This window comes from Pelophylax lessonae (genome assembly GCF_965119305.1).
Source record: "Pelophylax lessonae genome assembly, chromosome: 6".
Classification (NCBI taxonomy): Eukaryota; Metazoa; Chordata; class Amphibia; order Anura; family Ranidae; genus Pelophylax; species Pelophylax lessonae.
In genome coordinates this window covers 7,783,631-7,809,188 of record NC_138773.1, presented here as the reverse complement: position 1 = coordinate 7,809,188, position 25,558 = coordinate 7,783,631, and the positions used below count along the sequence as shown (strand labels likewise).

Genomic DNA, 25,558 nt, shown 5'->3' with positions numbered 1-25,558 from the left:
ATTTTTCCCATCTTTTTGTGGTAAAAGTAGGGGCCTTGGCTTATACTCGGGTCGGCTTATACTCGAGTATATACGGTATCTCCATTTTCTTCTCTGTGATATGAAGATAGAATTATAGAACTTTCTGATTTTCCTTCTTATACATATAATAGCCTTGTGTCCGGCATTTTTTTTTTTTTTTCTTTATTTACCATAACCAGTATTGTCATAATGTTAGTTTTCTGTTATTTTTGCCCAGTCTTTCCATCTCTATTTCTCGTCATTATTACTATGTTACTTTGTACGCCTGTCCTTGTTATTCACCCCAATTGTTTGGATTTATGTTAAAAAATGTGCAGCTTGTCCACTCACCCCACGGCTCCGAGTCTTCTGTCCTCTACCGTTTGACTGAAAAAAATATATATATTTTAATTAAATGATGAATAAAATTATTAAAAATGTCCATAAATGTTTTTACCTGTTTTATGTGTTGTTTTATGCTCATTAATATTTTCCTTCTTAACAAAAGAAGCCTTGCTTGGAATCACAACCACAGTCACTTACCTGATCACCGTCTTCAGAAATACGTCCATCGCCATGGAGGGAGGTGTGAGTCTGTCATATAAAGACGCACTCAAACAATTAACTTAATTTTACTGAAGCAAAAACATTTTTTCTTCATCCTAAAGTTAGATTTTAATATAAAGAAAGTACTTCAGGATAACCATGTCTAATCGGGGCTGGCTTTACCATAATGGTAAATGGGGGCTGGGGCCTAGGGTGGCAGAATAAGAGGAGACAGCACCAAGAATCAACTTTTTACTTAAAGGATCTTCACCCCACTCTTCCCACCCCAATGGAAGAATGTTTTGTTTAAATCAATATTTTTTATTTATTTTTACATGCTTAAGTTCTTTAGGACCCGTGTCTTTGCATGAACCCCCCACACATACACAGAGAGCAGCAGGGCTCTATAAGACACATATGTAAAACACAAAGCCCATGGGCCGAATCCAGCCCACCAGGCCTTGTCATGTGGCCTCACACCCAATTTTTCAGCTAGAACTCAATTCCTTCACCTTCAGCTCTCACCCTCTGTTCCTTGCTGCCACAAGCGCAGAAGCATTCAGTGTCACACCCCTGAACTCTGCACGAAATGCATCCCTGAACCCTGCACTCTGTACGTAATGCACCCCCAAACTCTGCACTCTGTGCATAGGGCACTCCTGAAACTTGCAACCTGTGCATAGGGCACTCCTGAACTCTGTATGTAGCAAGCCCCCGAATTCTGCACCCAGTGCATAAGGAACCCCTGGAACTGTGCTATGGGCATAGGGCTTCCCTGAACTCTGAATTGTTTCCTTAGCACACTCCTAAACCGTACACTCTGTGCATAAGGCACCCCTGGAACTGCACTCTGTACACAGGGCTCCCCTAAAATCTGTACTCTGGTACGTAACACACTCCTAAACCCTGCACTCTGTACATAGCACACCCCCGAACTCTGCGCTCATTGCATAAGGCATCCCTGGAACTGCATAGGGCACACCTAAACTCTGCACTTTGTATGTAGCACACCCCTGAATTCTGCACTCTGTGCATAAGGCAACCCTGGAACTGCACTCCATGCATAGGGCTCCCCTGAATGTTGCACTCTCTACATATCACACTCCTGAACCCGGCACTCGGTACACAGCGCACCCCTGAATTCTGCACCCCTGGAACTGAACACTCTGCATAGAGAACCTCTGAACTCTGTACTCTGTGCCTAACACACTCCTGAATCCTGCACTCTGTATGTAGCGCACCCCCCAACTCAACAAGATGTGCATAATGCACCCCTTGATCTGCATTCCGTACATAGGGCTCCCCTGGACACTACACTCTGTATGTAACATACTTTTGAACCCTGTACCTAGTGCACCCCCGAACTCTGCATTTGATGCATTAGACACCCCTGGAACTGCAATCTGTGCATAGGGCACTCCTGAACCCTGCACCCTGTATGTAGAGTTTTCACGTTATTCTGTGCATGTGCGAACATGCCGTATGGCTCTGACCCACAGTCTGTCTGCGCATGTGGGAGATGTCGGGCTAAGTTGTTGGCCTGGGAGAACAGTGACAAAGAAGAACGTTGGCAGTCAGGGAAGACAACATTGGACTCCATAGACCAGTACACATGTATTTTTGTTAAGATACAGTTACAATTTGCTACAGAATAAAAAAAAGTAGCTAGTTAGGGATGAAGTTCCCTTTTAATGTGGTTGTGTTTTCTGTTGTCATCTGGACATGTGTGGTTAAAATCAATGAGCAAAGAGTAGGTGGAGGAATGTGTAGAGGGGATGTTTAGAGGAGTCAGAAGACCTACTAGACTTCAGGAAACATGAATCCAGCCCTCTTTTTTCTTGCATGATGGTCTGTACAGAGTAAAAATAGTAGTACTGTACAATTAAAGCAGAGCCCCTAATTCCTTCAATAGAATATAATTTACTAAAAAGAGGATAAGCATGGTAGACAGAGCTTTTAAAAAAGGTGTCAACTCTTGGATAAGCATGGTGGACAGAGCTTTTAAAAAAGGGGTTAACTCTTGGATGTGTCTAGACCTGCCTGGTGTCTAAATATGGCCCTGATATGAATCATCTATATAACATAATCGCACTAAAGAAAAAAAAATGGGGTGTCTCTTACCTCCTCATGTATTGCTAGAAAAAAAAAGAAAGCACAGTAAGGCGATATAAATTGATTAAGATAGAAGTATGGGGTATAAAAAATATATATACACTCACCTAAGTGGATGCAGCATTGATCTGATGCTGTACTGTACCTGCACGCCGCTGCCTTTGCATCAGAGTGATTAAAGACCACTGATCGCTCAGTTCTCCCCCCCTCCCTGCTCTAAGCCCCCCTCAGCCCTTACTGGAACGCAGGGCTGGGGCAGGGAGGGAGCATTTGGCTCAATCTCCCAGAGGTGCTGCTAAGAGGCTGAACCAGCTGCTGGTCCAGTCTTTCCCCAGCCTGGGAAGATTCTTCAATTCCTTTCTTTGTAGCCTCTGCTGCACTAAATATGAATGAACAGGACACAGGGTCTCCTGTATCATTCATAAACTGAAGCAGAGTAAACTGACCACTTCCCTCGCTCTCCATCCACCTGTGTGCCCACAGCAGCCAGCAGGATATGGAAGCTGACAGTGCTGTGGGGGTGAGTGGGGGGGCCCTGGCACACAGGGTGGATTTAGATGTGGGCAACCCAGGGAGGGGAATTAGTGCGGCAGGACGGGAGGACAATTACAGGACAATGCACTGTGTCTGCGTCTTTCCCTCGAGTAGCTGAATAGCAGTGAGAGGGAGAGGGGGAGAAATTGGCTTTCAGCTGCTAGAGGGAGAGACACAAACACAGTGCATGGTTCTGTAATTGTCCTCCTGTCCTGATGCACCTATCACCCCTGTGTGCCTGAGCCCCCTATATGAGGACTGGTGGTACCCCCTTACTGGCGGTCCTTCCAGCAAGAGCAGTCATGAGGGACTGGTTGAGAGAGATGTTTATAGAAGAATCTCCTACCTCTACTGTCTTAAAATCTATGATCAAGATACCAACAGGACCTAAAAGAGTCCTAAGATGAACAGATGTTTGTAGTTTGTGTTGAATAGCATGTTTCAGAGATTCTTGGTTTCCTCACTTCCTTCCTATGTATATGAATGTAGCCGGGAGAAGACTACCATTATCTAACACTGCAGACTTACTTTCTGCTGTCTCTATGAACCCCTATTGTTGGTCTCAGGTTTTATGCATCATACTCTTGAGACTGGAAGAAAGGCATTGTGGGAACTGTAGTCTTCTACAAGGAGATTACTGCACTGCTGAACTGTTAAATAACTGTACTTCCCAGCAAGCCATGGGCTCCAGGAGAGAATTGTGGGAGAGACTATAAAGGGATCTGCTGAACAGGCCCACGCTCTCTTGCTTCCCGAGATCCATCGTGTGTGCATCAGTCTGCCGCAGAGGGAGCAGACTGCGGCCTACTGCACACCGCTCAGCTGTCTGCAGTCTCAGCCCAGGCGGGACGGATGACCATTGCTGCATCGTGGACATCCCTGCAGTATCACTGAGACAGCAGAGCATAGCCATCTCAGTGTCTCACAGCATGGAGAGTTGCCCCTGCCTGTTCATCCAGGACTCAAAAGAAGGACATCAGAATTATTGAGAGAGCACCTGCTCAAAGTCCAGTTACCAGTTGCTACAGTTTCTCTTAGACACTGGACACAGACACTCTACATCTGGATCAGTTAGTGGATCATTGATAATCAGAATAAGCTATTCTGCATTGCCTTTTGCACACTGTGCCACACTGAGGGATCATTTGTTCTTTGAGCTCCAACTGCCGGTGAAGATCTTAGCAAGGCCTTGCTAACTGAACATTGCTATATAATTGCTCTTAAAGGGGTTGCATTACTGGTATCTAGATTACCTCATCTCTCATTAGGATACAGGTATTATAGGCAGGCACAGGGTTCCCCTTTTAGTAAAAGGTGTTTCTTATAGCAATTTATAGCTTTGAGAGATTCATTCACTTACTGCAAAGACTGTATATATTTGCGGTGTATTTACATGTTTTTATAATTGGTTATACGTGGTTCTTTAGTGTTATTTCAACTGAGCCCTGGCTGTTTATCCAGGGCCTAGTTTATTAATACTCTTTTCAAGCCTTTTCCTAGAGTCAAGCTGAACTAAGGAGTTAAAATCTATTTGCCTTGTGTCACTGTGTCATTTAAAGGTATACACAACACGTCTGAACCTAGAGTGTCAGGAGGGCTAAACGGTTCACAGGGTCAAAGCAGCACAGATGAACATACAATTACAGGCAAATCTCAAGGGGGCAGTGCTACGTTAAGTATGTTCATCTACTGACTCAGCCCAGTGAACAGTGACAATTAGTGATGAGCTTCGTGTTCGAGTTGAACCTATGTTCGACTCAAACTATGCCTGTTCACCCAATGGCGAACAAATGGGCTTCTTCATGGGAACTTTGAGTCCCCACATCCATAATTAATTTAATAGGTTTTATTTAATATCCATAATTCATATTAATCATCCGCTGTCCAGAGAATCAAACCCACAGCCTCTCATTTGCAAGCCCGTTATTCTAGCACCTATGCCACCGAGCCAGCTGTTTAACCTAAGACTCTCTCTGCTTTACTAACTTCTATCTGAGTTTGACAGCTCTTTTATAGGGCTCTGACATCACCAGCACCCCATAATCCATTGCTCAGGTGCAGTGAATAAATTACTGATGTCACATCAGAAGGGGTGGGGACAATTAACCACTTACCGCAAAGTGACTTAGACCTATGTCGCAAACTTTGCGGTAGTATACCGGGATGATGCCTCTAGCTAGAGACACCATCCCGGTACTGTGGTTTAGAGCCAACGGTCGGCTCTATAATATACAAAAAAAAAATGGGCTAACTTTACTGTTTAGTATTTTTTAAATGCAGTGAAATGTGATTTTTCAAAATTTTTCCAAAAAAATGGCGTTTTAAAGACTGCTGCGCAAATACCGCGTGACAAAAAATATTGCAATGTCCGACATTTTATTCTCCAGAGTCTTTGCTAAAAAATATATATATATATATATATATAATGTTTGGGGGTAAGTAGTTTTCTAGGAAAAAATACTGGTTTTAACTTGTGAACAAAAAGTGTCCGAAATAGGGCTGGGGCTTAAGTGGTTAATAGGTTTTAATTCAAATCCATAATTAATATTGATCACCCGCTGGCCAGGGTATTATTCTACCAGCTACGCCACTGAGCCAGCTGATTAACCTACGACTCTCTCTGCCTAACTAACTTCTATCTGAGTTTGACAGCTCTTTTATAGGGCTCTGACATCACCAGCACCCCATAATCCATTGCTCAGATGCAGTGAATAAATTACTGATGTCAGTAATTTATTCACAGTACCTGAGCAGTGGATTATGGGGAACTGGTGACATCAGAGCCCTCTAAAAGAGTTGTCAAACTCAGATAGAAGTTAGTTAGGCAGAGGGAGTCTAAGGTTAATCAGCTGGCTCGGTGATGTAACTGGTAGAATAACAGGCTAGCAAATGAGAGGCTGGGGGTGACATATTAATTATGGGTTTTAATTAAAACCTATTAATTGTCCCTGCCCCTTCTGACGTGACATCAGTAATTTATTCACTGTACCTGAGCAGTGGATTATGCGGCACTGGTGACATCAGAGCCCTATAAAAGAGCTGTCAAACTCAGATAGAAGTTAGTTAGGCAGAGAGAGTCTTAGGGTAATCAGCTGGCTTGGTGGCGTAGCTGGTAGAATAACGAGCTTGCAAGTTAGAAATTATGGGTTTGACTCTCCCCTGGCCAGCGGGTGATTAATAGTCACTTACATTTAAGTCTTTAAAATGAGGACTTGTGATTGTTCATGTTCATATGTTCGCTAAAACATTTCCCCTGTTCGAGATGTTCTGGTGCAAATCGAACAGGGGGGTGTTCGGCTCATCACTAGTGACAATCCTTATCTACCCAGCTGGAAAAAAAACAACCCTAAAACGTATGTGCTTGGGGCCTCATTGCCATGTAAGTGTGCTTAGGACATTCAAATTTGACCTGGTTGCCATCTGATGAACATTGGTAATAACTACTTTAGCTAAAAAAGGTTACATCAGCAAACAGAGGCCAATATGCAGTAAATATGCCAAAATAATACATACTGCAAAGCAGTGTTACCTGGAAAGTCAACCCGTTGGGCCGAACGTTGTGAGTTGTATAAAGGGCGACTGCTGCGATCTGAAAAAAAAAAAAAAAAAACAAAGGAATAAAATTAAAAGAATAATGGCATTGTGGAACTAGGGGGTATCTGTCACAAAGGAAAACACCTGTATTTAGTCCTGTCCAATGCTCCAAGCCTACTGGTCTAAGGTACAGGAAATTATATTTCAGTTTACTATCTATACTCTGGATTATACCCCAACACAATTTCTTCTGCATCATTCATCATTATCACCTAAAATGTACCTCAAATCCCTAACTATGCATATGGTCAATGTCGCAAAATTGTGTGATCCGATATACTAGGGCACACCCCACACATTGTCTATTTCTGAGTAGTACACCCATCTTCGTAAAATTGGAAAGATGGAGGAACTGATCCATATTGCACATGATTCTCCTTCCAAATGTACAAATATTTGGGCCTGCTGGCTTATTTTCCAAATGACTGACACCCCTCCCCTCTGTGACTACCCATCAGGGGTGCTCCTTAAGCATTGTTAGATACTGTATTTCAAAAAATAACCTGCCGTGATGCTGGAGTGTGGCTCCTCGATTTTCCCTCTCCGCAAGTGCCGCAGTTAGGTATTTGGGCATTCGTGCCTTGCTTATCCCTGTATAACCTAGGAGATACCCTTATTTCCCTTACCCCCCCCCCCCCACCCTACTTTTAGATCACTGTCTTGGGCTGTCGGCGGGAGGCAGACCTTGCACTTCCAGGGGGCTAGTCCCCTCCTTTTCAGTCCCCACCCCCTTTTCTTTTCTTTTTTTCTCCCGTCTTTTCCATAGGTGTTGTCCTCCTTTACGAACCAATGGCTTTAGGTATTCTATTATCTCATTGCTAACCCATCAGCGGGTTCTGAAACAACTTGAGTTCCACTTCATTTTGCCATGTCTGTGGAGAAAAATTTTATTTACGATATAACACTATTGAAACATGAGCTGTACTGAGTGAGTTTTGGGATTGTATTTTTCCCATTATCGGCTATGTATTGGATGCCTTTGTTCATTATCGCCTGGTTCTGTTGCAATGTTCTCTTTTTTGTCCTTATTAATTATGTACTTTCATAAAACATTTTGGAGCAAAAAATAAAAAATAAAATACCTTTATGAGAAGCCTCTGATACAGGGGTCTTCAAACTATGGCCCTCCATTGTTCAGGAACAACAATTCCCATCATGCCTAGTCATGCCTGTGTATGTCAGAGTTTTACAATGCCTCATAGGATGTGTAGTTCCGCAACAGCTGGAGGGCCGTAGTTTGAGGATCCCTGATCTGATAGAAGAAGCCATTATATGCCTACTCTGAATTTATACCTATTTTGGGACATTGGCATCACTTAAATTGAATCCGATTGGATTTAGTTTCATTGCCCCAAAACTGGTGAACAGTTTGTAGGTTCCTACTAAGGCTTCTGAGTAAAACATTTTTTTTTTGTTTGTTAGCTTGTTGGAGTGTGAGAAAGACTGGAAAGTCTTGGTTGGTCTTTATAGGTCCTCCTTATGTAAATTAGCCCCAAAAACATTAGGGGAGACAGACATTGTATTTAGTGACCTGCCAGCAGATCCATTAGCCGGGGGTGTTCAGATATTCTGTGGCCGACCATTATTTTAAAGCGGTAGTAATTTAGTAGCTTTGTGATCTTTACCTATAGGTAACCCTATAATAAGATTTTCCTGTAGGTAAAATAAATATCTCCTAAATGTGCACCATTCAGGAGATTTTCACCCTAGATGCAGCCGGTGTTGTTAATGGTGCATGCACTCTGCAGGTCCAGCATATCTTGCCAGAACTTCGAAGCTTCATGCCGGAACCAGTGCTTTAAGTGGCCCAAAAGAGGTGCCGGTACTCTATTATAGTCTATAAATTTTGTCGCCCCCCCACCCCACATCAGGGTCCCCACAGAGCATCCCCCTGGCCTGGGACTCCAGAGCAGGGGGACTCACTGGTGGTGACTGGTCTGTGAGTGGAAAATATTCTGGGGGGGGGGGCAATTGAGGGCGCAGATGTCCAAAATGAGTGTACTGGTACGCTAAGGCGCACGGAGAGGTGGCGGTATGCTCAAGAGCCATATTTGGAAGTGGCGGTACTGAGTACCAGTGCATACCGGCCCACTTAAAGCACTGTCCGGAACCGAGGACTCCCACATGCATACAACGTCATTGCGGCTCCGGCCAAACACACAGCTGGAGAGCGCAAACCCAGAAGATAGTCCAGGGGAAGATTTCTGCCCTCTCAGTGGTGACAGCACGTTGCTGGAGGGCTTTGTTCTACAATTAGTATTTCCTAATGTGCTATTATGCATATTATGCAATTGCCTTACAGTTGTTGTTTTTTTTTCTTTAACCAGTTTTCAACTGTTTTAACCATTGGATGAGTTGGTTTTGGTCGGTGGTTATGGATGTGAGGTAATGCTTTGTGTTTTTTTTAGGGTGAGGGGTGTATATGTGGGAGGTTTTTCTCTTCTTCTCTCTTCTCCTCTTTTCCTCACATCCCTCCTTTTCATTAGGTGGTTATGGATGGTACTGCCTCCTTTGAGGGTTTTGTTATGTATATTTTATGTAATAAATTGTTGTTGTTATTTTTTGTTGATGGATCTTCATCTGTTATCAAATTGGACAGGAAAGCATGTTTCAGTCCTGAAGAAGTGAAAGTACCGCAAAACACGTAGACTTAGCTAGATATTGAATGTTAAGCTTTCTACTGCTTTTTGCCTGATACATCCATTTCTGTGAACAGGAACTGCCCTGTGAATTCTTTTTTTATGTACTGTATCTGGGGATATATAGATATTTAGTATAATGTGTACAATCAAAGTGAAATATTTTAATTTACATTGATTGCATTTTATGTCATTGATTACAGCCAGGGGAACATATGAAACGTCCTATATATATATTGAGTGGTCTTATAGTAGATGTTTTATGGCTCTCATTAGACTTTTTTTTTATTCCTTTTATTGATTTATTTATTTATTTTTAAGCAAGTTAGCGAGTTGAGACTGTTGTGACTGAGTTAATCTTCATCCTCCAGATAAGTAAGGTGAAGATCTCAGGTTGGCTCAAGTTGACCACAGAATATGAAAACAACAATCTATTGGAGACAACTGAACCCATTCTCAAGGCACATTTCTAGGAAGAGGTACATGGTTGAGTGCCACGGTGGACTGTGCAATGTGTGCATGTCTCCTTACAAGAGTGCAAAATTCTAGATCTGCAATGGGTCACTACCATAACCAGTGGGAGTCAACTTATGGACCTTCAGTAGGTGTTATCCAATAATATTTCACATTTGTATCCTTATTGTATTTAGGCGGTCATATCCTACAACTTATTTCACTGTTGTTCCCTAAAACACTTTGGGGTTGATTTGCTAAAACTGAGTGTGAAATCGAGTTCGGTTCTGCATAGAAACCAATCAGCTTCCAGATATATTTTTTTTTTTTGTCAAAGCTTTATTGAACAAGGACTCTCCTTCCTGATTGGCTGAGACACAACCGTGGCACTATTGGTTCCTGTGGATGTCAATTAAAGTCAGTTAGCCAATCAGGAGAGAAGGGGTGGGGCCAAACCACAGCTACATGTTTGAATGGACACACGGAGCTGCAGCTCAGCTAGGGTGCCCCCATAGCAAGGTGCTTGTTGTGGGGGCACTCGATAGGAGGGAGGGGCAAGGAAAAATGACCCAGTGAAAGGGGCAAGGAAAAAGGCAGTGAAAAAGGACCCAAGAAGAGGAGGATCCAGGCTGCCCTGTGCAAAACCAACTGCACAGAGGAGGTAAGTATAACATATAAAAAAAAACTACACTTTAGAATCACTTTAATTGAACAAGCTGAAGGTAGAATCTGATTGGCTACCATGCACAGCTGCACCTGATTTTGCACTGAATTGCAATGAAATAGTGATGAGAAATCCCTCCAACGGGGGGGGGGGGGGGGAGTAAGTAAAACATGATCAAACTTTTACCTGAGCAGCAAAGAGCTAGAACTTTATCTTGTAGGCCCATTAAGTCTGGAACATGTGTTAATTATTTTACTGGGTCTGTCTTAAGAACTTTAATAATTACCACATATCCCAGACTTCCTGGCATCGTAGGATTGGGGTATGCAAATGGGAACAAACTTTCCCTATAGGTTCTTGGTCCACCAACATTTATCTTGACACATTTTGTGATAGTTGGATCGTTTGTTCAGAACATTTAGCTTGAGAGCATTACCTGAGCTGTAGGCACTGGAAGATCTAACGCTGTCTAAATCTAAAAGACAAAAAAAAAATATTCACGAGGTCATTTTATTTCACCAAGGTAGGAAGAAAGCTGTCACTTCATAAAATTCGGAGCTAATCAACTTGTAAGGAAAACTGAAAACAAACTTGTCAAATGATAATAATAAAATGCAATAGGTTAGTGTTGTGTCGGCAGGCCAGGGCCAAGGGATAGGCAGGAAGGGCAGCTGCCCTGGGCACTGTGATATCATGTGAGGTTCAGGGGCACCCACAAAGATTGAGGGAGAGGATTTGTGTTGGGAGGGGCAATTGGGGGGGGGGGGTGGCAGGAAGTTCAAGAAATAGATCTAGGAGGGAAAAATTAGGGAGGTGTGCTAGGAGGGAAATGTTTTTTTGGGGGAGGGGGATTTGTGCTAGTAGGGATAATTGGGGGGCATTTGTGTTAGGTGGGAAAATTTGGGGGAGGGGGAATTTGTGCTAGAATGGGGGATCGGGGGAGGGAAATTTGCTAGGAAGAGGACACATTGTTTTTTTTTTTGTTTTTTTTTTTGGGGGGGGGATCATGCTGGGAGCATATGTGGAATGAGAGAATTTGAGTTAAGCAAGCAGATTAGCACTCAATTTTTTTCTTGGGGGGGGGTGAGGGGCTGCTAACACATAATGCTCATATACTTTGGGGGGGTTGCAATTGGGCATATTCACCCTGGGCTCTAGATGACTTTGTCCCGACATTGTGTGTTGGTGTCACGGTCAGGAGTAAGGATCAGAGACAAGTAGCTATAGCAGTACAAGCAGGTCAGTCAGGTGGAAGATGTGGGTTACTTGAGGTATGGGGTCTAAGCACCAACTGGTGTTCACAAGAGCCCCTGACGGTGGAGATGGGTTTTGCTGCATGTTAGTACCAGGTTGCAGTCCTCAGGATTATCCCACCAGGAGGTGAGCAAGCCAGGGTCCAGTAGCAGATATAGCAGGTAGCGATTAAGCAGAAGTGTAGACAGTAAACAAGCCAAAGGTCGGTAACAAGTGGTCGTAGGCTAGGATCCATCAGAAATGTAGTTAACACAAAGGTAGGTACCCAATGGTAGTGGTGATAAGGGACACATTATCGGCTGGAGAGAGTACTTCTGGATCAACTGTGGGTATAGTATAGTGTATATGGAGGTTTTCCATTTGAGGGTGTTGGTTTTCTTTTTTTCTTTTCTCTGTTGGTTGAACTGGATGGACTTGTATCTTTCGCTCAACCAGAATAGCTATGTAACTTTATCAAACTACATACATTAATCTGGAGAACAGGTAGTGCAGAGATATGGCCTAATTCAGAGAGTCCAAGGGAGGAGCAAAGAGTTCAAGGTTCACCCAAAACAAGAGGCAAGGCAAGAAAGTCCAAAGGATCATATAGAAAGCTGTGCAGCATCTCGGGTGGCTTGGCAAGAAGAGCTACTGCCGAACGCAGCAAAGGTCGTGGGTTCAAATCCCAGTTTTAGGTCCAAAGCTTTAATTAGCAATCACATCGGTAAACCAGATTGCAATTTTTTGCAGCCATGCAGGACACCTTCATCAGGCATGTGACGTCACATGCCTGATGAAGGGGTCCAGTGTTGCTCCAAAACATTGCAATTCGCTCTAACGGTGTGATTGCTCAATAAAGCTTTGGACCCATCTGGGGATCCTTGGTCTGCTGATGAATTTGGATTTTTTGACTTGACACGGTTCCAGCCGTTCCAATCTATTAACCTTCTACGATGAAGTGAGCTGCCACCTAGATAAAGGTAAGCCTGTGGATGTGATGTATCTGGACTTTGCAAAGGCCTTTGACACCGTTCCCCACAAACGCTTACTGTTCAAACTAAGGAAGGTAGGTATGGACCATAAGGTGAGTACCTGGATAGAGAACTGGCTCCAGGGGAGAGTGCAAAGGGTGGTGATTAACGGGGAGTATTCGGATAAGGTGGGTGTGGAAAGTGGGGTCCCCCAATATTCTGTCCTGGGGCCAATCCTGTTTAATTTATTCATAAATGATCTAGAGGAGGGGATATCTAGTACAATCTCAGTATTTGCAGATGATACTAAACTAAGCATGCCAATATCTTCTATGCAGGATGTGGAAACCTTACAAGCGGACCTGAACAAAATAATGGGGTGGGCAACTACATGGCAGATGAGGATTAATGTTGAAAAATGTAAAGTAATGCACTTGGGGGCCAGAAACCAGAAAGCAAGCTACTCACTAGGGGGGGGGGGGGGGCTCTGGGTGAGTCTAGGATGGAAAAAGACTTGGGGGTACTGGTAGACAACAGGCTTGGCAGTGGCATGCAATGCCAAGCCGCTGCAAGCAAAGCCAACAGAATACTGGGATGTATAAAAAAGGGGATTCACTCCAGAAATAAAGAGATTATTCTCCCGCTCTACAAGACTCTGGTCCGGCCACATCTGGAGTATGCTGTCCAGCTCTGGGCACCGGTCCTCAGGAAGGATGTGCTGGAACTGGAGAAAGTCCAGAGAAGGGCAACAAAAATAATTAGGGGAATGGAGGACATCAGCTATGAGGAAAGACTACAAGCACTGAACCTATTCTCTCTGGAGAAGAGACGATTGAGGGGGATATGATATCAATGTACAAATACTGTACTGGCGACCCTAGCATAAGGAACAAACTATTCAGAGAAAGGAGATACAATAAGACACGTGGCCACTCACTAAAACTAGAGGAAAGGTTTAACCTTAAAATACATAGGGGGTTCTTCACTGTCAGAGCAGTAAGGATGTGGAATTCTCTTCCACAAGCAGTGGTATCAGCAGGGAGCATTGATAGTTTCAAAAAACGATTAGATGGGCACCTTAAAGACCACAACATACAGGGGGTATACAATGTACAACATACAGGGGTATACAATGTACAACATACAGGGGTATACAATGTACAACATACAGGGGTATACAATGTACAACATACAAGGGTATACAATGTACAACATACAGGGGTATACAATGTACAACATACAGGGGATATACAATGTACAACATACAGGGGGTATACAATGTACAACATACAGGGGATATACAATGTACAACATACAGGGGTATACAATGTACAACATACAGGGGTATACAATGTACAACATACAGGGGTATACAATGTACAACATACAGGGGTATACAATGTACAACATACAGGGGTATACAATGTACAACATACAGGGGTATACAATGTACGGTTAAAAGCAAACACACACACACATCATAGGTTGAACTGGATGGACTGGTGTCTTTTTTCAACCTCACAAACTATGTAACTATGTAACTATAAGCTGTTGGTCACTACAGCATCCATTTATATGCACAGCCATTTCTACAGGAACGTGTGCGTCGGGAGTAGTGAGTTGGGAGATCTCAGTACTGACATTTGTTTATGACAATAACAGAGTGAGAAAAGGAAGATAATTGAAGGATAGTGTATATATTTTACTGCATCTTAGTTTAAAAATCCTACATATTTATAGAAAAATAAAAGTAAGAGTAATTTCCTTATCCATTTTATTTTGACTGTGCCCAGCCCACACTCCATGGACCTGTACCTTGGTGCCTATAGCTGGCAGACTTGGTGGTTGCAGAACTTTTGTATCCTGAAAGAGATAAGATAAATACTACAATGACCATTGCAAGACACATGTATAATCCTTTCCAAATGGCATTTTTTTTAGAAAGAGGTGATGGCAGCCATTTAATATTATTTGTGGGGATAAGCAGAGTAGTTCTGGTGAAACTGATTTTGTACTGAGATTACCTATATTGTTTTTGGCTATTATTTCCCCAAGGGAAAGAGAGTTGAAGTATTCTGTCCAGTTCTGGTCGCCGGTCCTCAGGAGGGATGTGTTGGAGCTGGAGAGAGTCCAGAGAAGGGCAACTAAACTAATTTGGGGATTGGACCTTAATTATGAAGAGCGTCTGCAATCGCTTGATTTATTCTCCCTGGAGAAGAGACGCCTGAGGGGGACATGATAGCAATTTTTAAATATCTCAATGGGGATCTCAGCTTAGAAAAAAAGCTGTTCAGTTGAAGGGATTGCATGAGGACTCGGGGGCATACAATGCGATTAGAGGAGAAGCGTTTTAACCTCAGGCAACGTGGGGGGTTCTTTACTGTTAGGGCTACAAGATTGTGGAATTCTCTACCACAAGAGGTGGTTTCTGCGGGAAGTATGGTGGCTTTCAAAAGACTCTTAGACGTACATCTCAAGGATCAGAACATTCAGGGCTATGTGAGATGATTACAGCCACACACACCTACATGGGTTGTACTGGATGGACTATTGTCTTTATTCAACCTCACCTACTATGTAACTATGTAAGGAACTTCTTTAAAGAAGAAATAGGGCCAAAACTTGTTTGACCATACTTATCCTGTGGGTCACAGCAGTGCACTTAGTTCTACACTCCTGTGACTCCTGTTAACTGACATCAGGTCATGACTCTGGAGGGATCCCAACATTAATGTCGGGATCCACCTTGATGCCTGGACCGGTATCTGGCTTAGCCTCTCAGTGCTCCGCCACCTCCACAGCCCAGTGCTCAAGTGAGCACTGGAGGGGCAGAGCAGAGAGCCGATGACTGACAGTCTCTCTGCTCACTAAAGACCGAGAACTGAGCAATCAGCGGTCTTTGATCCCTCAGTTCCCAGGTGTAGAGGCGGTGGTGGTCAGATATAGCATTGGACTGATTCTGCATCCACCTAGGTGAGTATGTATGTTGGTTATATTGAAATCCCGAACTTCTCTTTTAACTTTCAGGAGCCATTTAGGGCCGATTGCACCTTTAAAAGTCACTAATAAAAGTAATCATTTGCTTCAAAGCAGCTCATCAAATTGGCATTACCTTAACTGCTTTACGAACGCCCGCCGCAGATATACTGTGGCAGGCAGCCACTCCCAGGAAAATCATACATGTACGACGCTCACTCTCTGGTGGCTAGGGGGCGAGTGCGCACCGCCGGCAGCGCGCTCCCACCCCTGCTCGTCAGCGGGGAAGCCGATGCAGCGGGCAGGCGGCTCTGATTGCCACCTGACACCCGCGATCGCTCCCCGCTGAGAGAGAAGGACGGGCAGCTGCCGTAAACACATCTGACCGTTCTTCTCCCTGGAATGATCACAGAGCTCCTGTGACCCTTCTATATAGGATCACATGTCTCTATGGTCATTTCAGAAGTCACGCCCCCCACAGTTAGAATCACTCCCCTAGGCTTACATTTAAACCCTTGATCACCCATAATGTTAACCCCTTCCCTGCCAGTGTCATTATTACAGTAACAGTGCATATTTTTAGCACTGATTACTGTAGTAATGTCACTGATCCCCCCAAAAGTGTCAAAAATGACAGTTAGGGGTCCGAAAATGACAAATCTTTCCCGTAGTTAGTAAACGCGGTAACTTTTGCGTAAACCAATCAAAATATGCTTATTGCGATTTTTTTTACCAAAAATATGTAGCAAAAAACGAATTGGCCTAAAATGTTAAAAAATTTAGATTTTTCCATTTTTTTTTTTTTGGGGGGGGGGGGGGTGTTATATAGCAGAATGTGAAAATATTGGTTTTTTTTTCAGAATTGGCGCTCTTTTTTTTGTTTATAGCGCAAAAATTGAAATCGCACAGGTGATCAAATACCACCAAAAGAAAACTCTGTTTGTGGTAAAAAAAAGGACATTAATTCTATTTGGGTACAGCATCGCACGACCGCGCAATTGTCCGTTAGAATAACGCAGTGCCGAATTACTAAATATGGCCTGGTCATTAAGGGGGTAAATCCTTCCGGTCCAGAAGTGGTTACTTGCTTTGTTCAGTTGGTTTTGCATAGAGCCTCCTCTTCTCAGGTTCCTCTTCGGCTGCCCTGCCCCCCGCTCCTGTTGAGTGCCCCCACAGCAAGCAGGTCCCTGTGTCCATTCCGACACAGAGCCGTGACCCGGCCCTGCCCCCTCTCTCTCCTGATTGGATAAATTATTTTGATTGACAGCAGCGGGAGCCAATCGCGCCATGCTGCTGTCTCAGGCATTGAGGAGGGGAGTCCCAGGCAGCTTAGACACTCCTGCAGCATTGCTGGATAAAGATGGGCTCAGGTAAGTATTAGGGGGGTGAGGGTGAGGGGGGCTGCTGCACACAGAAGGCTTTTTTTATCTTAATGCATAGAATGCACCTTCTGCCTTTACAACTCCTTTAATCTCAAGATTTTTGTCAACATTTGAGGGAAATAGAACCCGCTCACGCTTTGTCATGTGATCCCCTTATTTGGATGTGCCATGCTGGATAACTAAGACAGAGAAGTCTTGCATGTTTAAATCATGCGATATATAAATAAATCTCCGCACTATAGAGAAACCATTCCACTCCTCATAAGTGTAACTCATTATAATCTGTGTATCTCAATAAATAGATAAATGAATTCAATTATTTTCACTGCTACCACCATAAAATATATCAATGTTCAACAGTGGAAATTATACATTCTAAAAGTAGCGCAGTGATATATATGGATATCCTCAGTGCAAAAAATTAACAAACATATTGGTGTTTGATTTATTCATGGGCACTGATGGGCATTAATAGGTGGCACTGATGGAAGGCACTGATGGGCAATGATAGGCACTGTTAGGTGACACTTATGATGGGGCACTGATTGGCACTGATAGGTGGCACTGGTGAGAATTGATAGGTGGCCCTGGTAGGTGGCGCTGGTGGACACTGGTGGGCACTGGTAGGTGGCACTAGTGGGCACTGAAAGATGACACTGGTGGGCACTGGTAGGTGGCACTGGTGGGCAATTGTGGGCACTGTTAGGTGGCACTGGTGGGCACAATTTGCCCTCTCCTCTTCAGGACCGATGTCCCTCTGACAGCAGCCAGCAATCTTTTTTTTTTCTCCTCACACTAACAGTGTAAGGAGAAAATAACAGCTGATCGCCGGCTGCTGTTTATTTCACATGATCAGCTGTCATTGGCTGACAGCTGATCATGTGGTAAGGGGGCGGGATCACCCCCCTTACTCCGATCTGTGTTTAGGCGAGTCTCATGGACTCACTGATCACAGAGCGAGCCGGGTGCATTCCACAGTGAGCGCGCAGGCCGCTCATGCACGGGAGGACGTCAATGTATGCCCTCCCAGAAATTTAGGTCCGTGCTGTAGCCATCTTTCAACTTCCCCTTCGCCACCTTTTTGTTTGTGTGTGTTTTTCTTTGTAGTGTGTCACTTCACCTTTTCTTCCTGCACGACAAGTACGGTGTGGGTCTTCAGGCCTACCTTGAACGTCTTGGGAGGGGGTGGACATGGCCTTCTGGCTTAGTTCGCCCTCTCTCATGGGGTCTCCCTTCGGGGGAGCCCCACCCAGTACTTGGGGTGGGCTGTTTCGGCAGTCCCCCTAGAGAACGGGGGTTTGCCAGGTTTAGGCCAGGCAAACCATAGGAAGTACCTCAGTCCCCGTCAGGAGTCTTGCGCCCCGGGGGATCAAAGTATAGGTCCAACCTCTTCGGAGGCCAGACCATTTGCACACCCTGTGCAGTTTTTGTGTTCTTCACGTTTGCGTGTGTGCACTTTTTATGCACCGGTCTTTTGAGTGTGTTTCACACGCCACGGGCTTTATAAAAAGAAAACGGGCGTCAAGTAGTTAAAAACACCTCCTCACATGCACATGTGATCCCTTTCCCCAACAGAAATTAACTCTCCAGATTCTCGTGTCTTCCTTTCTCATGATTGTCATGCAGGACTGCTTTTAGAATTTACGGGGCCCCATACAGTCTGCCTCCCTATCATGTGAAAACGCTGTGGTGTGCACCTTCCTGCTGGTGTTCCACTCAGACCGGAAGTGATATTGCTGGCGCTACTGTCACCTGGAAATTTTCTGACGTGTTTCGCTCCTCTCAGTGGGCGAAACTTTTAATATATCATCAGGGCCGTCTTTAATATTGATTGGACCCTGGGCAAATATTTTCTTGGGCCCTCCCAGATCCACTTATCAACTATTTGCAGGCAGTGCAGGCTCAAGGGGCAGCTGCTGTGGGCCCCACAACAATGAATGGGCCCAGGGCAGCCGCCCCTTTTGCCCTGTGTTAAAGACAGCCCTGTATATCATCCCCATGGGTAGAAGACAGTTTTATCATTTCAACTCATTGACAATATAGAAAATGTCTCCCGTTATCCTACCTTCACTTTGTGTGTCAGAGTCAGAGTAGGATTCATCGCGTGCTCTGGAACCCACATAGGAGCTGTTCTGTGCCCTGCCATCTACATAAGAAAAACATAAAATGGTAACATGAGATTTCATCTTGGACATCCGTGTTTAGAGTTTCCTGTTAATGATAATCTCTGATGTCCTTTCAGCCACTATCATTATTTTCACACCCAAAAAAAGATGACCTTAATAATGCTTCATCAGCCAGCTGTGCACAGTGGCCCCAAAAAATGTGTGTGTGTGTGTGTGTGTGTGTGTGTGTGTGTGTGTGTGTGTGTGTGTGTGTGTGTGTGTGTGTAGTACCGTCTGTCCTTCTGCCCCACTCCCCCTTTCACTTACCAGCAGGTCATGACTGTCAAAATGAAAGCCTGCAGGTGATGGGTATATATAGCAACTGCACAAGCTGCTAATGTTAAAACAGGCCTTCTCATACAGAGCTAAATAACATTGTTCAGACTAAAGATAGAGAGAAACATAGTAACATTATTTATACATATTGATCAGGCAGGAGATAGAAAGATACAAAGTAACATTGTTTATAAACATTGATCAGGCAGGAGATAGAAAGATACAAAGTAACATTGTTTATAAACATTGATCAGACTGGAGATAAAGAGATACAAAGTAACATTGTTTATAAATATTGATCAGACAGGAGATAGAGGCCCCGTTCACACTGGGGCGACGCTACTTCCTGGGGCGACCTCACAGGTCACGGGGCGCTGCTCGCACCGTGACCTTGGAGCTGCCAGCACGGACTTCATAACATTGAAGTCTATGCAGGTCGCCCCAAAGAAGCTCCGGACCCTTTTTCTAAGTCGAAGCGACTTGTGTCGCTCCTATTAGAACGGGTCCACAGCTTCTCTATGCGAGGCGACCTACGGCGACCTGTCAGGCACAGGTCGCCCCAGTGTGAACGGGGGCAGAGAGAGAGAGAGAGAGAGATACCAAATAACATTATTTATAAACATTGATCAGAGGAGATAGAAGGATAAAAAGTATCATTGTTTATAAACATTGATCAGACAGGAAATAGAGAGATACAAAGTAACATTGTTTATAAACATTGATCAGACAGAAGATAAATAGATACAAAGTAACATTGTTTATAAACGTTGATCAGATGGGAGATCGGGATTGTTGTTCTGGCCTTTCTGATTATTGCATAGGCTTGTACTTTCCTTTGTGCTAAAAGGTGTCCCTATTTCCCATTTCAAACATTTGGAGGTTCCAGTGTTGCATTTTCTGTGTTCTCAGTTTCATAATAGGAGTTGCCAAATGTTTTTAGACAATATTTATGCTTGCTATGATGTACCTGGAACGTCACCCATAGCATCCTCCATGAAGGTCCGTATCCTATAGATTTTGTTGTGTATGGAGTCATACGCATCCTGCATTGCTGGGGAAATGGGAGCTGGACTCCATCTTGGATCAGAACCGGTCAGATTTGCTGCTTGCTTCTCTAACTCACTGATGAGAATCAGCTCCTGTGCGCAGTCCCTAATGAGAGGCTGTTCACCCAGTAGTCTTCTCTTATTACCATCACTGCTATCATCTATATCATCCACCAACACAACCACGTTATCTCCTAAAAGGTGACATTATCATCAGTTAATACAAAATTTCTATGTATTGTAGATATCAAAAGCAACATTGTTAATAATACTAATAATAATAAAAATACGCATGTCTGTGAACCCCCGTCCATCACACCTATATGCGCTTGTTGGACATCCTAATCAAACCAGCCTGGGCATTAATATATTAAATTATTCTCCTTTGTGGCTATAACAGTGTCCAAGTGGGAAGAAATTCCACAAGATATTGGAGAGTGTGTGTGAGGATTTGTGCCATTTGTGGGGTTGCATACTGATATTGGAGAAGAAGACAATTGATGTGCTGAAACTGGAACGAGTCCAAAGAAGGGCAACTAAGCTAGTTAGTGAATTGGGGGACCTAAATTATGAGGAGTGTTTACAAGCGCTTGATTTAGTCTCCCTTGAGAAGAAATGCCTGAGAGGGGACATGATAGCGATTTACAAATACCTCAACACGGTGATCTCAGCAAAGAAAAAAAACTATTAATTCTCAAGGAATGTAAGAGGACACGAGGCCATACAATGCGATTAGAGGAGAAGCGGTTTATCCTCAGGCTACGTAAGGGTTTTTTTACAGTACGGTCAATAAGATTGTGGAACTCTCTTCCAATTGGCAGTAACTGTGGGGAGTATGGCTACTTTTAAAATACTCTTGGATAGTGTTGAGCGAACACGGGCTGTATTATTTGGATAATTGGATATTTGTTACCCGGACACGGACCCGAAAACTTTACTGTATGTACGGGTTTAAAATCCGTGTTCGGTAATTTTATTTCCTGTATGTAATGGCGCGGTTTTAATGGTGGGCTTTCAACAGCCAATCAACAAGCGTTTAACTGGTGTGCCATAGAAGCCATCACAGCCATGCCTACTAATGGCATGGCTGTGATTGGCCAGCTGAAGCATGTGACCCATGTCTTTATAAGCTCGAGTGCGTCAGTCTGCTGTAGTGTAGGGAGAGAGCACACATAACAGTGCTGGCTGCTGCTGATTAGGGACAGACAGGGAAAAACAACATTGTGCCCGAAAAGAATGCAGGGACAGGTCGGAGTGTAGGCAGGGAAAGATATTTGAGCATTTTAGGGACAGGCTGGAGAGAGTAGGCAGGGAGAGATTAGGAGACACAGGACAGAACAATCGTCCGTTAGCGATCTACATCGATTTTGCTGTGTGGGGGTTGGTGCAGTGAACAATCTTTTTGCCCTCACTTGAGCCCACTGAGGAGGAGGAGGAGGAGGGAGAAAAAAATATATTTTTATCAGTCTGTTGTTTGCAGCGTTCAGCTATATTTTACTACAGATTGCTGTTCTAATCTGCTATTTAAAAATTACAAATTTAAAGGGGAATTTTTTTTAAGAGCGCTTGCCATGTTCTTAACTACGTTTTGCTGCCATTTGCAGCACTCTAGCCCTTTCCATTGGTTTTCTAGAGCCATTTAAGTGCCTGAAAGTTCGGGTCCCCATTGACTTCAATGGGGTTCGGTGTCCGGGAAAAGTTCGGTAAAAGTCCGGGACACGGAACCGGACTTTTTTTTCAAGTTCGGCCGAACCCGCCGAACACGGACATCCAGGTGTCCGCTCAACTCTACTCTTGGACATACATCTCCAAGGTCAAAACATTCAGGGGTATGGGAAATTCATTTGTCCACACACACCTACAGAGGTTGAACTGGATGAACTGTTGTCTTTATTCAACCTCACCTACTATGTACAGTAACTATGATGTTCAGTAGGGTTGAGGTCGGGACTCTATGCAGGACAGATGAGATCCTCCACTCCAAACTGGCTAAACCAGGTCTTTTTGGAGCTAGCTTTGTACACAGGGGAACAGTCATGCAGGAGCAGACAAGGGGCTTCACCAAACTCTTACCACAAAGTTGGAAGAGTGCAATTGTCTAATATGTATCCAGGACCCTTACACTTTACCAGAATGGGGGAGAGAGCAGAGTGGCAGAGGGACAAGCTCATGTTCTGCTTCTCCTGCCTCTGACTAGTCACAGGCTAAGGGGTGGAATCTATGGTAGATAAACTCATATCTTCCCCCCTGGACTGTGCTATGTTGCAGAGCTGTATAAATCTCATGAATGGGTGGAAGAGATACAAAGTGGATTGTACCCCTGGCTTATAACAAAATAAAGTTGTATCTGAACCTCTTAACAGTGTTGTGGTGCTTCAACTTCAATTTCTGGATCAAAAGAGGGCTCAGGTAATTATGTAGGGACATGAGGGAGTGAAACAACTTCTGGACTTTCTGCGATGTTCCTTCATGTATTGTATATGAGCAGTATGATTTTTATTATGTTTCTTACTACTTCGGGGGCGACTTGTGCATTACAGTGCACCACGACTTCGGAGCGACTTGCAGGGACTTCACATAATGGAAGTCTATGCAAGTTGCTCCGAGGTCGCCCCGAAGTAGTACAGGACCCTTTTTCTAAGTCGGAGCGACTTGTGTCGCTCCTATTAGAACAGGTCATGTAGCGGTCAATGGACCGCGAGGGAGCGCGACTTGTCAGGCTGACAAGTCGTCTGACAAGTCGGGCTAGTGTGAATGGGCTCTTAAAAAACATTCGTAAGTAAGAAAAATACAAACACAAAGCTCAAAAATAAAAATATAACAAAAATATTAATGAGGTAAGCTGGAAATAATAGGTCATTCTAGTAGCTGAAAGCAGCATACAGGTCAAGGGTCTACAAAATATCTCCATACAATAATAGGATGCTTCATAAAATACATCAATAAAAAAAAAAAAAAAACATATAAGATATAGATGAAAGAACACATATATTAATAAAATATTGTAGTTAGGCATCCCATTCCACTCCTGTCACCTGCTCCCCCACTTTTGTAATATATCAGATAATTTGCCCTTGTGGCAAGATATAAATTGGGACATGGCTTTTTATCTCAGAAAATGAGTACAGAAACTCAACCACGACCCCCCAATACCCCCCCCCCCCCCACACACACACACACACACTGCAAACCGCATCAAATAGTGGGCGTGGTCAAATTTCACTAACAGAGGGAGGGTTTTAGAGCGGCATTAAATACCAGGAGTGCATTACATACAGAGTGCAGAGTTTGGGGAGGAGGGGGGGATTTACAAATAGAGTGCAGAGTTTGGGGGTGCAATACGCACATAGCGCAGAGTTCAGGGGTGTACTGCATACATAGTACAGAGTTCAGCCTTATTCCACAGTTGATTACCTCTGCAGCCCCCATCCACATCTCACTTTCACCCCTCTTTAGCGCTCACCTCTTCATGCAATGCTCCCCTCCAATGCCCCCATCTTCTCCCCACTTCCTTTAAAGCTCCACCATCTTCCATGTCTTACTTTTGTTGCTTGTATTAAGCAGAAGCACCCAGCTCGCTCTAGTACTTCCCCACACACTATAGCTGGCTCTAGTACTTCCCCACACACTATAGCTGGCTCTAGTACTTCCCCACACACTATAGCTGGCTCTAGTACTTCCCCACACACTATAGCTGGCTCTAGTACTTCCCCACACACTGTAGCTGGCTCTAGTACTTCCCCACACAGAGCTCTGCCTCTCTTATTTACAGGGAGATAATTCAAAGGGGTTGTCGGCATCTGCTCCCCGGGCACCTGCATCTCCCGTGTCCCCCATACTTCACTCAGGGGGAGATACTCAGGAAATCAGATCTGTGGGAGCCTTTGGGAGACAAGCTGTCACTTGTAAACACAGAAGCCGGACTTCTATGTTTACAAGTGATAGCAGTGAGTAGATAGCAGAGGGCCAGAGCCAAAGGTGGTGGAACTGAGTTCCACCAAGTTCCAGCTAAAAAAAAGCCCTGCATTGGGAAAACCAGAAGAGAATTCCACAAGAGAATGGGTGAGCAGGTATATCCACAAAGGATAACAAATCATCAGTGGCGATACATTTTAGGGATGTACGTTAGGGATGTACATGGAGCGTCAACTAAAGATTTTAAATGTATGGTAATTTATAAGATTGAATTACCTGAAAGAAAGGGAGACTGGGACAAGGTGTTACTACAAAAGGAAGCAAAATGGATCTTTTTGTTGGGTTCATTATCACCAACGTGGTTGAATGGTGATCTATTACTACAATGCTTCCTATGAAGATGGGAATTTTTCCTTGCCCCAGTCACACTAACTCAATTTGAACCTCCAGGTCTGTATAGAGTAGTTCTATGAATTCCTTGATATGACCACTAGGTCCTTCTCTATTCCCAATTCTTGGCATCTGCCTCTACTTAATGGTTTTATTTAGGTAGGGTGGACACCTATTCATATCATATGAATGCATACATTTATAGTAATTGATTAATTGAGGCTGCCGGTATAAGTGGTCACGGCTGCTGTTTTTATCATGCTTTTTTGCACTTCTTCCTAATCTTCCTCATTGCTTTTTTATTCCTCCCTCCCATCTTTGCCCTATGCCTCTTCCCTTTCCTCTAGATGTAGGGGGGGGGGGGGGCAAGGTAGGCTTTTTATATATATTATGTGCAATCTAAGTGTAAGAATCTCAGACTTCCTGTTCCGGACTTCCTGTTTGCGTTCCACCCCTCGGTCAGGTGGAACGCATGTGGACGTATGGCGCTTGACGTCACCTGTGACGTCATTCTCGGGCGCCGCTCAAGGCGCCTATTTCAACCAGCGGTTTGCGCAAACAAACTGTTCGTGCAACCGCTCATACCGGGAGCTTTCTAGAGAGCTGTGCCATTACCTATCGACTGACCCCGCACCGCTGACCTACCCATTGGACCGAAGGTT

The 25,558-nt window shown here is 44.0% G+C and overlaps 1 protein-coding gene across 1 annotated transcript in view; it reads right to left on the bottom strand.

Moving 5' to 3' along the window:
* LOC309557600 (uncharacterized protein) overlaps window positions 1-25,558 on the bottom strand; it is a gene marked incomplete at its 3' end in the record, with an annotated part of 67,399 nt that overhangs the window by 38,495 nt on the left and 3,346 nt on the right. The window contains exons 2-8 of the mRNA XM_082260393.1: window positions 20,513-20,785; window positions 19,170-19,250; window positions 14,562-14,609; window positions 10,979-11,017; window positions 6,722-6,781; window positions 2,668-2,681; window positions 544-594 (exon numbers count right to left, since the gene is read on the bottom strand). Coding sequence (XP_082116519.1) covers window positions 544-594; window positions 2,668-2,681; window positions 6,722-6,781; window positions 10,979-11,017; window positions 14,562-14,609; window positions 19,170-19,250; window positions 20,513-20,785 — 566 coding nt within the window. The remainder of the gene's footprint in view (window positions 1-543; window positions 595-2,667; window positions 2,682-6,721; window positions 6,782-10,978; window positions 11,018-14,561; window positions 14,610-19,169; window positions 19,251-20,512; window positions 20,786-25,558) is intronic.